Genomic DNA, 16,866 nt, shown 5'->3' with positions numbered 1-16,866 from the left:
ATGCCAAATCATGCTGAGGTGTGGAACAGCCAATCCTTGCAGAGCTGCTGAAGAAAGGAGTGGGGGTGGGAATGAAAAAGTAATGCATGTCTTAGGTTAGTGCACGAGATGTAAATCACCTGTCACTCACAGCAAGGGGAGGATTTGACAAAGTTTTTCTCTGTTTGTCAAGTTTTATCTCACTGAATAAAAGAGGATTACTCAGAGCTGGATTAACTCTGTGGCAAGACTGGGCTCAAATGATAGTAAATCTTATACTCTACATTATGACATAAAAAAAAAAAAAAATTTAAAAAAATGGGGGGTTTACAACCATTTTAAGCTTTGACAATACAATCTGAAAGCGGATTGTTTCTATGCACATCTGCACTAGGTCTTGCACTCTCAAGTTTTAGTAAATCCCCCATTTGGTGCTCCTAATTGAGACAAGTCCACTGTTTAGAAGACTATGCTTTGTTCATATTTCATGTCTGAGGTTTACAACCATTTTATTGCATTCTAAGGTAAAAAAAAAACTTTTATGTGGAGCTCAGAGACAACCCCCCCCCCCCCCCTTTTATACCTACATGAGCACATTCTCAATGCAGCATTGTGCTTTAGAGAAGAAGAGGATCGGGGCTGCTCTGTGCAAAACCATTGCACAGAGCAGGCATGTGTAACTTGTTTGATTTTTTTTTTCCAAGGAGAAGTATGGCCAAAGCTATTTTTGGATGTACTTCTCCTGTAGGTCACAGGCATTCTGCACTCCTGTGACCCATTTTCAGTTGACAGCCAGAGGATTCCCACATCCACCTCAAATGTGTGGATGGAAGAATCAGTTATTTTATTTATTTTTTGTTCTTCTCTTCTGACTTGCCAGCTTTAGTTTTAAAAATATTCAAAAAGCTAACAAATTGTAGTCGTTCAGCCACAACACTGCAAAATAGGTTAACTCTATATAAACGCAAGGATAACCTACTATAAATAACGGTTCTTGCGTATTAGTGACTGAAATGTCAGCAATCTCCATGACGTTACCTTAGTAGACACAAACGTCTTGAAAAAAGATTAACAAAACATATACAAAGCAGGAAGATTTCCAAAAGAAATTGCAGACCACCAGGATTTGGATTTAGCTAATCCACTTAGATTACCATGGCTGCGTCTTAAAGGGACAATGCAGAGACAGCAAAATAGGTCACACTGAAAACAATAAAATAGCTTACAATAAGAATAAAGACTAGAGAACAGCTTACATTAAATTGTAAAATACGTATGTCCATGTTTCATGTTACCTATTAGCAAATGGGTATATTGGTGATGATAAAAGTTTTACTAATGAGAACCTATCATTGTGTCATTGAGACTGCTGATTGTTTTTTACCCCTACATGTTTAAGGACGGTGTTTATTTTGATCTTCTGCTTCTAAGTAAAGCGGCCCATACATTGATCGTTTTATTTTTACATTCAACCAGCCGATTGAATTGAATGAAAATTATATATATTAAAAAAAAAGATCCAATTCCCCATCCACACATTCAAGGTGGCTGATGGAATCCCCCCCCCCCCCCCCCCCCGGCATTATATTTTGACAGCGGGGAGCCTTCCCCACCATCAAAACACAATGATAGGTGTTGCCGGCTATAGTCGTAGCACTGATCATTTGGGAACACAAGTTGATCAAAAGAATCGTAAAAAATAAACTAAAGGTTATTTTGGGGCATACAAATGCAATAAATTACCCAACATGTCAAACCTTATATTTGCGTGCATCCATGAAATAGTATCAAACTTCAGTATCCTATATGTTCTATAGGCAATGCTTTAAAAGCCCCTACAGGTCATCAGTTTAGCGTTAGAGGAAGTCTAGTGGTAGAATTATTGCTCTCACTCTGGTGTGTGCGGCGATATGTAACATGTGTATCACAACAATCGATATTCTGTGTGTAGGCGCCCCCAGCATATGCGTTTATGTCTGTACATGCATGTATGTGGCGGGCCTCAAAAATTTTTTTTTGGGCGGGATTTTTTGTGCAATTTTTTTAGCCAAAAAGTCCCTAGTATGATGATTTTTTTTTTTTAGCGACAGGTTCGCTTTAATGAGACATCCACGTCAAAAACACTTTGGATGTCTCGCCTATGCTCCAATAAACCGAATGCAGTGCAGATCGGGGAAAGTGAAATGGGGACCTGGAAGTGAAGTTTTACATGTTGATTCCAGGTAAGCAAGAAGAAAGGGAGAAGAGAGGATGCACATCGGCTCAGTTCTCTCCCCCTCTACCGGTGCTAGTGAAGACCGGGATGCATCGCGGGGGGTGGGGTGTGTAAAACCCCCTGCTGTCACTGTTGGCTCCATACAAAGTACGTATCTCACGGTTTCTGGACTAATTACTAATCGAAACAAACGTACAGCTTGTGGCATCACAGGGAAGACAGAACTGCTCAACATCATAAATGTCCAAGGTTAGTGAATCAAAAGTGCTGAAGGCTTTGGATCAGCTTAATGAGGGAACTAGAATTTTCAAAAGCCAAAAAGTATTTTCTTAGGATAACTGCCTTTGGTAAAGCTGTTCTTTAATTCACCCCACCCTGCAGAGTGCTGTTTAGATACTTATATAAAGAACTGATCCAGTGATGTGTGTGATGCAGTCCTGCCTGAGGCTGAGCAGCATTCGAAAAACAACATTTCTGGCCAGTTCCTCTGCAGACCGCTACCTCAGTCACTCCTATGGGACAGCTATACTCACAGCCGCCTCTAGCAGTCTTGCAGAGTACAGACATCCCATAGGAATAAACAGGACTGCATTACGCAGGGTGATGAGAAGCCAGAGGTTTTCTTTGCCAGGTCAGTATGACGACGTGTGGGCAGGGGCGCAAAGCAAACATCACTGGACTGGGGCTGAAGGTAAGCTACTAAGTGGGCTGCAATCCGGGAGGAGAGGGGAAGTAGAAGTGAAATTGTCCTTTCAGGGACCTCGCAGACACAGATTACAGTTTAACATCACTATCACTTGCGCAAACTGTGCCAAAAGACATCATAAAATGATTAGAATGTGTTTACTCATCCTGCCTCTCTGAAGTCTTTGGCCAATCTTTAGTTTAGGAACTATGAAGGAGACAATGAGCCCAGGTGCACACTTATGCGGTGCGGGACACCGCATGTAATTTGCAAAGGAATCACAGCACATTCCTGTGTGAATTACATGCAGTGTCTCTGGGGTGCGATTTGAGCCATGGATTTGTATTGCTCAAATTGCGCTGCATTCGCACCAAACTCGTGCAGGACCCTTTTTTTGTCCGCACCAGAATCAGATTGCATGGGTGTTCACACCAATGTGTTCTGATTCTGCAAATTACACTGCGTTTTGCAAACTGATTTCGGGTTGTCATTAGCTTAAACATTCACTCCACAATCGGTTTGCATGAATGGGTTGCAATTTTGATGCAGTGCGGAATACGGAGCAATTTCGCTGTGAATTCGCAACAACATCTAATGTGAACCGAGGCTGAAGGAAAGATTTCAACAAGCAGCAGCAGTCTGCAGGTAATGGAATACACCCCATTACGTGTAACAGTGTTTGGTGCTGTATTAAAAAAAAAAAAAAAGACAAACTTCAGCTTTAATTTAACCTGTGTTTTTATACCGACCCAAAGTTTAGTTAACAAACTTACAGTGTGGATGTCCAAGCCAGATCAAAATAACCAACAGTGCTAGCTCTACATATTGAGGCAAGGAGGTAACGTCTACCAGACCAGTCAGAACAGAATATATACAACAAAAAACATGATTGAAAAGTAAAAGCACTTAAATATTTTTAATGCAAATTCAGCTTTATATAGCAAGGCTTTCCAGGCACTGCTTCCCACAAGAAATTCAAATGGGACACTGGCCTTATCCATAAACAGACAGGGGGTGGGGGGTTTGAAAGGACAAATATTTCTGGCATTAATATAAAAAAACACTTGTGTATGCACAAAGTTAGTACATACCTACAAACATAAAAGTAACTTCCAATGCAAAAAACAAGCAAATTAAATGAAAATATCTAATGCCCTCATGTGTGTGCAACATGCAGACACAAAGGGATCAAACTGTCTCCCAAGAAAAGCGGCTTTGAGGGGTGGTTGCTCCAAAGCATTACCTACTTACCCATCAGATTTGAGTTCATGAAAGGTGTCGGGGACAATCCTTCATGGGGCCCTAATCGACTGTCATTCAAGTGCTCACTGTAATGAGGGCTGTCTGCAAAACCCTAGGGAAAAAGGAGAACACAGCATTAAGCAGATTATGTGGCAGCCTTGCTAATTGAGTGTAATGACACTACTAATTCATGTATAGAGTTGTAATTGGCCACTGTCATGATAAAGTTAGCTTTTAGCCTTGGAGGCCATCAAGATCATATTCGCACATACATCCAACACCACACGATTTTAGTTTGTATATACACTGTGAATAAAGGATGAACAAACGCAACTGTTAAATAAGCGTGTTAAAAACTTGTTCTGTAAAGTCTAAGGAAATAAATCACCAAAGAAGTAATTAAACAAATATCCAAAAGGTTCAGTAGGCCTCATGCACACTGGATGTTTTTACAGCTGCTAGGGGATTCAGGTGGGTTTTTTTCCTGCCTCTAAACTCCCCTGCATGTTAGCCTATGTGTCCATGCACACATTGGCTTTTAGCAGCATTTAGGCCTGATTTTCACCTATGCAAGTTGCAGTTTGCATATTACAGATGCAGTTTGTGTTTTTCAATACATGTTTTTGATCCATTGAAGTCTATGGAACCAAAAACCAGAAAAACGTCCTTGGCCCTTTCAATAAAATGCACAGATGTGTACTACATCCATAGGAAATCATGTTAAATGGACCGTAGTGTGTTTCTGCAAAACTGAAAATTCACTAAAAAATGCATAGGTGTGAACCAGGCCTAAGCGGCAGGGGCTTTTTGAGGCAGGAAAAAAATCTTTGGGCACAAAAACACGCTGGACGCTACTAAAAGCTACTAAATGGGGACATGACCGGAAGTCGACCTGCATGGACGCTTGAGCTCTTAGCTCTCTCATAGCCCACAGCCCCACGGCCTCTTAAGGGGACTTTCTGCACCCGTACATGGGTGGATCCAGGAGAAACCGCTCCACCAAAGCACAGGAATCAACCCAACCTCCTCCCGGTGCTTCCACAACCTTCCGGGGCTACTTTTCGCCGCCACCCAGTGGGACAAGATGGCGCCAGCTGCCTTCACCTCCTCTATGCGGTCTCCACCACAGCAAGCTTTCCAAGCTCCAGCCCATCCGCGGAGCATACCAGAGTCTGCATGGCTGGCACCCAGGATGCAACCATCCCCGATGGACACAGTGAGTCACCCCCAGCAGCCGGCCTCCCAGGTGGTGGCACCACACGAGACACAGCCCACTCCACTGGGCCTAACCCCCGCCTCGTACACACAGTGTACAGACACCTTCCCGTGGCTGCTGCACACAGCTTCAGACCGCAGGGGGTCCCAGCTCTCATTCTCCTTCAGAGGATTTCCCACCCCTACCAGGCCCCATGCACACGCAGAGCCCCAGGGGAGACTCACGCCACGCCTATTCCCACCATGCTTCTGCCTCCCCCAAATCACAGACGATCCCGCTCCAGGGACTCCGGATCTTCTGGGAGGGGTGCAGACTTCACTGCTACTTACGCCCAGGGAGTCAGCTCTCCGGGTTCTCGTCCATACAGGGGACCCAATGAGGCAGCCCTCCTCTCCGTTCCTAGACGACGGCTTGGAGTGACCCATGTGACCCCCAAATGAGGCCCAAAACGTAGGCCCAAAGCACCCCCCCCCTCACTTCTTACCGCCGCAGAAGGCGGTGGACTCCTACCACCAGATGCACCCCTCCTGGCAATCATATTTCCAAGCCATACCAACCAAAGAGGACTTCAAACAACTCACTGAGGATGTTAAATCCACTTGTCATGCAGAAATTCAAATAATACATGCTAACTTCAAACAATTAACAGAATGGTGATGGCAGAGGAGGAAATACAAGAAACTAAGTTGGCAGTACACCGCACTCAACTAAAAGGTGCAGACCATCGCATACTGCTGAGAGACATGCAGCACCATGCTGAGGACCTGGACAACCGGGAGTGCAGGAACAATATCCAAGTCAGGGGCCTGCCTAAATCGGAGGGCCCAGAAGACCTGCAAATCACCCTGCGAACCCTATTCAACAACCTTCTGGGAGAACCCCCGGACAAACACATTGAAATGGATAGAGCACACTGTGCCCTGTGCCCCTAAACCCTGTGATGTCATTTACAGAGTTTACTCTTACCCTCTGAAAGAGGACATCATGCACAAGGCCCGCTCTATCGGCAAAGTAGTCTTTGACAACGAACTGGTACAGTTATACCCGGACCTCTCTTGGATTACCCTGCAAAAGCACAGAATCCTCCAACCCCTTCTCTCGCTGTAGGAAGAAGACATCGTGTACCGCTGGGGATTCCCTTTCAGCCTCGCAGCAAGATGACAAGGACAATCTGCCATGCTACGCAATCCGGAAGACCTGGAAGCTTTTTGTGAAGTTCTGGGGATTCCTGTCCCCCAACTCCAGGAATGGGACCTGGTGGCCACCCTACCGCCCACAGTATGGCAGAAGGTCCCACCAGCTAAACGTTCCCGGGGTCCAGATACTCCCCCCGTAAAGCTGCCAAACAAAAAAATGGCTGACTGAAGCAGGGCATCCCCACTTGGCACACCTGCCTATGGTCCACACCCCCCCCCCCCCCGGTTGACATTCCTGGCCCACCCTACAGCCTTACACACAGCCCCCTTAGGCCCCTGTTTTACCCTTCTTTAGCTCAATGGGCATATGTCGATAGAGATTTGAGAGTGGTTACCCTTCTAATCACTAGACCCCCCTTGGTTTACCCCCTAGAGTTCCTTAGATACTTTGTTGACTTTTAATAATTATCACTGCGGTAATAAATGTCTCCCCACGGCCTGTTTCCTACTCCATATAGGAACTTAGTTGGCCCTGTACATCACAGGCTATACAGAGCTTATTCACAATGTTAGCTTTGCCTACTGTATTTAGTATGGATCTACCTCTTTCTTCTCCCTCTTTCTCCTCTACTGGCTCATCATATGCTCCTAGCAACCATCCGGATCCTCTCCAGGAGATGGCGCACTCCCGGCCACCGCACCACGGCATCCAACCAGCTGGACCAGATTGCTTTTAAGTTTTCATATACCCATCACCATGGCTAAGGTTATGTCATTAAATGTTCATGGCCTAAATTCCAACAGGAAAGGACATCTGGCGCTTAGGGAGTTCAGGCAGTCGGGGGCAGATATCATCCTGATTCAGGAGACCCACTTCAATAAGGGGGACCCCTTCACATTCTCTTCTAGGCAAACGGGCTGGTGTAGCCATTCAAATGTGGATCCCCCGTTTACATGCTCTGAGTCTTTCATTGACCCGCGAGGACACTATATTATCCTGCGCGGACAATGGCAGGCGCAGACAGTTACATTTGCACCCTCTATGCCCCGAACGTCCACCAGATTAATTTTCTAACAAAAGTGTTTGCACGCCTCTTCTGAACACCCAACAAATTCTTAATAGTAGGCGGGGACTTTAACCTATCCCACTCCTCGGTGCTTGACCGCCACGTGGTGAACCCTAGGGATTCGCACACCGGAGCCTCTAGAGACTCAAAACTCTGGTCACATCACTAGGTGCTATGCCCTATTTGACTCCTGGCGGGTTCTCCACCCCAGGGATCGGCAGTACATGTTTTATTCTGTCCCCCATCGCATACATTCACAAACTGACTACCTCTTTGTTATTAATGACACATTACGCATCTCCTGCGCTGCACAGATTCTCCCGATCTCCTGGTTGGACCATGCCCCCATCCTGCTGACACTGGACTTAGGTGCCCCTAATCGCAAACCATGTCACTGGCAGCTGAACGCCTTCCTCTTACATCTCCCCCCCAAAACGAAATTAGAATACACACTGAAACTCTACTTCACCGGGAACACCACCCCTGACATATCCTCTTCCACTCTTTGGGAAGCCCATAAGGCAGTTCTTCAGGGTTGCTGCATTGCGCTAGCTTCAGCCATTAAAAAGACGCGAGAGCCACCAAATCAAGCCACCAAATCACAAGCTGAGAGGGAACTTGGGGCCTTAGAACTTCAACTACAAACCTCCCCATCCCTACGCCTACTCAAAAAAATCATCCGTCTCCGTATGACTCTTAAAGACCTGGCACTAGGCCAAGTAGAAAAGAACCTGACTAGACTAAAACAACTGTACTATGATAAGGGTAACAAAGCCCACTCTCTATTAGCTCAGAAATTGGCTGAACGCTCTGAACATCCGCTGACATCCGATGACATCAGTCTCCGCTATGCTCAGTTTCTGATGACGGAGGAAAACCCTATTTTTCCATCCGTCTGCGGATTGGATGAAGACTGTCTGTTTTCATCCGATCCCCCGATAGAGGAAAGCGGAGATCTGACCGGTCCGTTTCTGCTCAGTGTGCAGAGATAGACTAGTCATCCGCCGCCTCAGCGGGGATCAACGGAGCGATCCCCGCTGAGCAAGCGGATGTCCAAAAACGGATCCTCCTGCGATCCGCCCATGTGAAAGGGGCCTTAAAGTGATTGCAAAGTCTCTTTTTTTTTTTTAAACAAAAAATGTTATACTTACCTGTTCTGTGCAGTGGTTTTGCAGAGAGTAGCCCCAATCCTCCTCTTCTCCAGTTCCTCTTTGGCTCTCCAGGCCCCTCCCTTCTGTCGAGTGCCCTCACAAAAAGCAGCTTGCTATGGCCAGACCCCGAGAGGAGTCACAGCTCCATGTGTCCATTCAGACACAGAGCCCTGACCCGGCCCCGTCCCCTCTCCCCCTGATTGGCTAACTGACTTTGATTGGCAGCCACAGGAGCCAATGGCGCCGCTGCTGTGTCTCAGCCAATCAGGACGAGAGTCCCGGATGGCTAAGGCGCTCGTGGACATCGCTGGAGAAAGATGGGGCTCAAGTAAGTAATTAGGGGTTGCTGGGGAGGCTGCTACACACAGAAGGTTTATCTTAAGAAGATCTTAAGTTTTTTTATAAAAAAGGCATGGAGATAAAAAACCTTCTGCCTTTACAACTCTTAAGCAAGCTGACATCAGGCTTCAGTATGCTGTCAGCAAACTGCAGTGCTACTTGAACTTGTTAAACCCTACTGGCAGCTTGTTAAAAAGGTAAAAACAAAAAGGTCTAAAAAAATATGAGTGATGCCATTGCCAATAGATTGAGCATGCTAGCTGCCTGGCTGTCTGACTTAAAAGGCATGTTTCACCTTGCTCTATGGAGCGGCGGATGTCAGTGGACAAGTCCACTGATACCCACCACCATCCGATCCGATCTGCCACAAACAGATGGATGGGGGACCTGTACCCCATCCGTCTGACGGATTGGATGGAAACGGACAAGCAGTGAGTTTCCAATCTGATTGTCCCACAGAGGAGAGTGGGACTGTGCCAGTGTCTGCTTTGCATAGCAAAGCAAACCTGTCATCCGCCTGCTCAGCGGGGATCGGCGGACAGATCCCCTGCTTAGCAAGCAAATCCCGCTTCACGGAAGCGCCCGTGTGAAAGGGGCCTTAAAGGGATTGTAAAGGCAGAAGGTGCGGGGCTCTCCCTCCTGATTGGCTGAAACACAGCAGAACCATTGGTTCCCACTGCTGTCAAACTCAGTTAGCCAATCAGGAGAGAGAGAGCGGGGGCGGGGCCGAACCGCAGCTCCGTGTCTGAATGTATACACGGAGCTGTGGCTTGGCTTGGATGTCCCCATAGCAAGCTGACGTCTGTGGGGGTACAGGAGGGAGGGGCCAGGTCCAGCCAGTGGCTTGAGAAGAGGAGGATCTGGTCTGCCCTGTGCAAAACCACTGCACAGAGCAGGCAAGTATAACATGTTTGTTATTTTACTAGAAAAAAAAAAAAAAAAAAAGACTTTACAATACAATTACTTTAACCTTTAGCATGTCCTTAAAGGCTTTTTAATAAAAGAAAAAAAATGGTTATACTTTGCTGCTCTGTGCAATGATATATTGCCCAGAAAGGTTCCTTTCCTCATCTTCTGGCAGTCCCCAGCTGGCTAAGGAAGCATCTGTGCATGTTCCAAAATCGGGCTGACACACTGGTAAGCCATACTCAAAGGAGTTTGACTGCCCCCAGTTTCTCCTCTGACACCAGGAAGAGAGGGAGGCAGTCCTGGAGTTGGAGACAGCACTGGATTGATGACAATAAGACAGGTAAGTGGTTATGGGCAGGTAGGGGTAGAACAGATAATGGGGCATTTTTACCTTACTGCAGATGTAATAAGGTAAAAAAAAAAAAAAAAGTTTAGACTTTAGAACCATTTTAAACCTGTATTAAACCTCCAAAAGCAAACATCATATTGCAGCTTAATATTTCTTATATGTGATGACTGCATTAGTTTTCATCTTTTGGGTTTAATAACACTTTAAGCTCCCACCATAACAAGCTTTGACACTTTCTGATAGTGGTGACTACCTTTGTTTGCTACTTACATACAGCTTTAAGGCAAACCAAGGAAAAAATAAAACTAAAAAAACTCAAAGCGGCAGCCAGTAGCTGAAAGCAGATGTAATCCAGCTGCTATGTTTTATAATTTAGCTTGCCAAGAGATTGCTTTAAAGCGGTATTAAAACCAAAACCACAAATATAAAATATATTGCAACTTACCAATCATGTTGTGGCTGCATTAGTTTTCTGTGTTTAGGCTTTTTAATCCCCTCGGTTTCCTCATGGTGATCTGTCCAGTAACACCTTCTGTATTGGAGTGCCCCCTTTCCGGATAAATGAGCACAGGGGGCACAGCATACAGCAGCCCTGGCAGTTTGGGGGTGGGGGTATAGTGTTAAATGTACTAGCATGTTTAAATACACTAACAAATTAAAGCCAAAGTCCAGCTCACGAGTTCTAATCGTTTACAGCAAACAGTTATTTCCTTTTCGGAAAAAAGTTTTACATGAATAAATAAAAGCTGATCATTGCAAACACCCATGCCAGTGTTAAAGGGTTTGTCACACCCCATACACTGATACATGAGAAAGTAAGCTTGTTCTTTTGAAATACAGTTACCAGGTGAAAGCCTAAAAAAGAAAACTAAAGCAGCCATCACACCTAAGAATTAGTAAGCTGCAATATAATAAACGTTTGCTTTTGGATTTAATGCTGCTTAAAAGTATACTGCACACTGTTATAAGTACTGCATATAAAAAAAAGTACCTAAACATTTGGACAACTATACAGGCCAATTTACTAGCATGGTTTAAGGACAGAGAAATATGACATGATGTTCAACTGCATAGATATGTCGGTGTGCACCGGACAGTACTTTTGTAAATTGTATGCACACTTCGATGGGTGTTTATGGACAAACAATACTTTGACATCTGTCAGATGGAAGGGAGGAAAGTTCTACGTCAATTAACATTCATAGCCAGCATGCAGGAGCCATAAACTCAATCGCTAAACGTTTATCACTTTTCAGCCCATAGGCCAAGAGTCTTGATAACATTCAGATGAATATATCTATTCTGGCTGGAATGGAGTGAAACCGACCACAGGCATTGTATTCACAGGCTACAAAAATAACCGACCACATGGCTACACTGTGTGCTGCTGCTTCTACAAGGTAGGTTTGTGGAGATGCAAATGTCTCAAACTGATCTACAGCCCTATTTGCAAGTTATAAATTGGATGACACAGAAGAGTGATGGACATGAAGACAGAATCACTGTGACATTTACAACTTGATCATGAATGCAAAAGATCTCCTCTGGTAACCAATGCTGCAGATTCGCATATCAAAAAAGCAGCCTAAAGCAGCAGCTGCAAAGGAAAGCAAGCAATTTCCAGCCCAGGTTAAAGGCGTTTACACCAACTGTTGAATTTTGAGAAAAGCAAAAAAGATTGTCGTCTGTATCAAAGTTATTAAAATGATTCTAAAGCAGAGGTATGCAACCTTTTGAGCATAGTGTGTCAAAAAATATTTTCAAAGAGTGCCAGCTACATAAAAAAACTTCACACTCAAAAACATTTTTTTTTTTTTTAGAATGTTAATGCTGTAAACGGCATAAATAATAGTAACATATTATTGAGCTTTTAGAGGTCAATGGCAAGTGGTAAATTAAATGATAACTGGTACCCTTACTCAGCTGGCATATTCATTTCAGTTATACAGTTAGAAATAAAGTGTGAGTTGATAATGGTCAACCTAATAGAGTTCTCTCAAATCTGCCCCAATTCCTGCACTCCCACACCTCAGATCACCCCAATTCCTGCACTCCCACACCTCAGATCACCCCAAATCCTGCACTCCCACACCGCAGATCACCCCAATTCCTGCACTCCCACACCGCAGATCACCCCAATTCCTGCACTCCCACACCTCAGATCACCCCAAATCCTGCACTCCCACACCGCAGATCACCCCAATTCCTGCACTCCCACACCTCAGATCACCCCAATTCCTGCACTCCCACACCTCAGATCACCCCAATTCCTGCACTCCCACACCTCAGATCACCCCAATTCCTGCACTCCCACACCTCAGATCACCCCAATTCCTGCACTTCCACACCTCAGATCACCCCAATTCCTGCACTCCCACACCTCAGATCACCCCAATTCCTGCACTCCCACACCTCAGATCACCCCAATTCCTGCACTCCCACACCTCAGATCACCCCAATTCCTGCACTCCCATACCTCAGATCAACCCAATTCCTGCTCTCACACCCCTCAATTCCTGTACTTTCACACCTCAGATCATCCCAAATCCTACACCTTCACACCTCAGGTCACCCCAATTCCTGCACTCCCACACCTCAGGTCACCCCAATTCCTGCACTCATACACCTCAATTCCTGCTCCTTCACACCTTAGATCATCCCAAATCCTACACCTTCACACCTCAGATCACCCCAATTTTTTAAACTTCACACCTCAGATCTCCCCAATCCCTGCCTCATCACACCTCAGAGGACCCTAATTCCTGCACCGTCACACCTTAAATCAGCCCAATTCCTGCAATTTTAAATGAGTAATTGTCACAAGCTGGTTAAATACCATCAGACTTAACGCCAGGGCCAGATCTAGCCTGTCTGATGTAAGGGTACAGTAAAAAAAAAAATGTCAGGGGGCAGAAGATCAGTGGTCAGCAGGGCAGAGGACAAGGGTCAGCAGAGCACAAGGGCCAGCAAGGGAGATGATGGGGTCAACAGGATGGAGGACAGTGGTCTGCAGGGCAAAAGATGGGTGGTCAGCAAAATGGAGAAGAGTGGTCAGTAGAGCGGAGCACAGGGGTCACCAGGGCAGAGAAGAGGGGCCAGTAGGGCAGATTATGGTGATGATTAATGAGGAGGAAGGGGTGGTTGGGTTATGTATTATGGTGATGGTGATGACCCCCAATGGTAGACACAATTCATCTCACAAGACACAAATGATGGGGCACTATTCTGAGGGGCCAGTAGGGCAGGGGCCAATAGGGTGGAATATAGGGGTCAGCAGGGCAGAAGGCAAAGGTCACTGCTAGCAGGGCACTCAGTAGAGTTCCTCGTCTCTGCACAGCTGAGATCCGATTCTCTTACAAACACAGCCTTCACCTGCACGGGTGTGTAGCCGGCTACTGCTCCGATCTGAGTCTCACGGATCAGAACAGAAGAATAGCAGGCAGCTAAATATGTAGCGGGGATCAACGTGGCCATGCTTCCTTCACGTGCCATCATGAATGTGGCTGCGTGCCATGTCTGGCACGCATGCCAGGGGTTGCCGACCCCTGTTCTAAAGCCTAAAAATGTAACCATTTTCAAGGTCAATATGTATATGTATTCATAGGTTTCTCTATTGACATAATAAAAACGTTGTTTAACAAAAAAATAAAAAATTAACCACCTCAGCTCCGGAAGGTTTTACTCCCTTCATGACCAGGGCATTTTTTTGCTATTCAGCACTGCGCTACTTTAACTGGTAATTGTTCGGTCATGCAATGCTGTACATAAATGTTTTCATTTTTTTCACACAAATAAGAACTTTCTTTGGTGGTATTTGATCACCACTGGGTTTTTTATTTTTTGCCAAATAAATTTTTTATTTTTTGGCTACATGTCTTTGATAAGAAAAAAAAATCCAATCAGTGTTCTAGAGTTATAGAGTCCATAAACTACGGTACATATTTGAAAATTGATCAATCCTGATGTACTGATGGCCTAATTTCTTGAGGCCCTTAAAATGCTAGGACAGTACAAATACCCCCCAAATTACCTCTTTTTGGAAAGTAGACAGTCCAAGCTTTTTAGTAAGGCCCCTTTCACACTGGGGAGGTAGGGGGCGTCGGCGGTAAAACAGCGCTATATTTAGCGCTGTTTTACCGCGGTATTCAGCCGCTAGAGGTGCGGTTTTAACCCCCCCGCTGGCGGCCGAAAAAGGGTTAAAACCCCTCGTATAGCACGGCTATAGCCGCGGTATAGCCGCGCTGTCCCATTGATTTCAATGGGCAGGAGCGGTGAATACACCGCTCCTTCACCGCTCCAAAGAAGCGGCTGACAGGAGATTTTTTCTTCTCCTGCCAGCGCACCGCTTCAGTGTGAAAGCCCTCGGGCTTTCACACTGAACAAACAGCGGAGGCTGTTTAGGGGCGGTTTGCAGGCGCTATTTTTAGCGCAATAATGCCTGCAAACTGCCCCAGTGTGAAAGGGGTCTAAGAGTCACGGCGAGTTTTTGTAAGTTGTAATTTATCACAATTTTTTGGAAAGTTAATTTTATTTTTTACATACTGTTACCAGTACAGTGTCATCATATAATTGGTGTTTTGGTGAGCACGAACTCTGACTGACTGTAGGGTTAAAAAAAAAAAAAAAAATACATTTAATTTCACACTTTTCTTCTTTTTTTTTCAGTTTTACGATTTTTAATAATTTGTCTTTTTACATACTTTCATCGGAGTAGTTCAGTATCACCATAATAATACTGTAATTCTCTGAGGGGATGATCTATTACACTTTGTTGGCTGTTACAATGATTAACACTGTAAGGCTCCATTCACACCAGCGTTTTGAATTGCGGGCAGATTTTGCCACAATTTGAAAGCACCGATGTATGAATGACAAATAATGGCATCTCAAATGCGAGTCCCGCTAATTTAAATGACACCTAAAATTGCGGTGCGATTGTCCCGCGATAAATTGTGTGACTGCGGCAACCCGCACTGCAGAAAGCATGTTGCCCCAAAAAAGTTCAGGAGCTACTCGCTATCGCGCGACAATCGCAACAGACCTGCACCACGGTTTTAGGTGCCATTCAAATAATTGGCATCTCAAAATGCAAATCCCACGATTTGTCATTCACACATCAGTTCTTTTTTAAATCGCGGCAAATATGCCTGCGATACAAAACGCTGAAGTGTGAATGGAGCCTAACAGAAAAGTTTTCACTGTCATGAATGGGTTACATGTGATAGCTGTGGGCCAATCCTAGCATAGGAAACACAGCTGTTATGAATAAATTAATAACAGTTTTGTTGACATTGTAATTGCATAGTGATCAGATGATCATCAGGCTGCAGGATCTGCAATCCCATGTCCGGTGGACACAGCAGTCACAGGAACAGTGTGTTGTGTGCCCCTAACCTGAAGCAGGCTAGATCACATACATGTATTTGATCCAGCCTGCATATGCCGGCCGCCCGCAGTAAAAGTACTGGAAAGTGCTTAATGCATTCCTTTTGTAAAAAAAAAAAAAAAAATGTTCCAGTACCTGTATCTCTCACACCCCTCTATACTTACCGCACTCGATCAGTGCTGTGTCCATCTGTGGCAGCTCTCCCTACTCTCACAGGCTTTGCTGAGGTAGTGGGAGACAGGCTCCAGCTGCTGCCAGTCAAATCCTGTGATGAGGGAGCGGGGGGTGGGGCCAAGCCACGCAGTGTCTATGGGCACACAAGGCCCGCCTCGGAATCGAGCAGACAGGTGCACGCCACCATAGGAAGCAGTATTCTATGGTGGCACACCTAGAGAAGGATCCAGGAGCACCAGCAGGGGACCCCAGAAGAGAAGGATCAGGGTCACACAGGTAAGTATAACATGTTTATTTAAAAAAAAAAAAAAAAAATCTTTACAATATCTTTAAGCTTGCATTTCTTTTCGACTATATTCCAGAACATAAGGGTAAATGTAGTATTGTACCCAAAACTGCAAGGAAGCAGTTTTCGTCCCAGTCAGACTGATGAAAGCATAGGCAATCCATTAGCTAGAAAAGATATTAGCGGACTGCAAATTCGGCCCTCACTTCCGATTATAGTTGCATTCCAGGCACGAATACTTTAATTTAAATATATTACGCAACAGCCACAAAGGATTTAAATCTACTACAGTGAGGGAAAAAAGTATTTGATGCCATGCTGATTTGGTACATTTGCCCACTGACAAAGAAATGATCAGTCTATAATTTTAATGGTGGGTTTATTTTAACAGTGAGAGACAGAACAAAAATATCCAAAAAAACGCATTTCAAAAAAAGTTATAAACTGATTTGCATTTCAATGAGTGAAATAAGTATTTGATCCCCTATCAGCAAGATTTCTGGCTCCCATGTGTCTTCTATACAGGTAACGAGCTCAGATTAGGAGCACTCTCTTAAAGGGAGTGCTCCCAATCTCAGCTTGTTACCTGTATAAAAGACACCTGTCCACAGAAGCAAGCAATCAATCAGATTCCAATCTCTCCACGATGGCAAAGACCAAAGAGCTGTCCAAAGATGTCGGGGACAAGATTGTAGACCTACACAAGGCTGGAATGGGCTACAAGACCATTGC

General features: G+C 45.0%; 1 protein-coding gene across 13 annotated transcripts in view; it reads right to left on the bottom strand.

Annotated features, from left to right (window-relative positions):
• TCF12 (transcription factor 12) overlaps nucleotides 1–16,866 on the bottom strand; it is a 278,333-nt gene that overhangs the window by 156,948 nt on the left and 104,519 nt on the right. For all 13 annotated transcript variants that reach the window (XM_073618786.1, XM_073618794.1, XM_073618798.1 and 10 more), the window contains one exon: nucleotides 4,131–4,233. In XM_073618786.1, coding sequence (XP_073474887.1) covers nucleotides 4,131–4,233 — 103 coding nt within the window. The remainder of the gene's footprint in view (nucleotides 1–4,130; nucleotides 4,234–16,866) is intronic.

This window comes from Aquarana catesbeiana, linkage group LG03, assembly GCF_042186555.1.
Source record: "Aquarana catesbeiana isolate 2022-GZ linkage group LG03, ASM4218655v1, whole genome shotgun sequence".
NCBI classification, from domain to species: Eukaryota; Metazoa; Chordata; class Amphibia; order Anura; family Ranidae; genus Aquarana; species Aquarana catesbeiana.
Note: the sequence above shows the minus strand (reverse complement) of the source record. Positions and strands in the feature narration are given on the sequence as shown.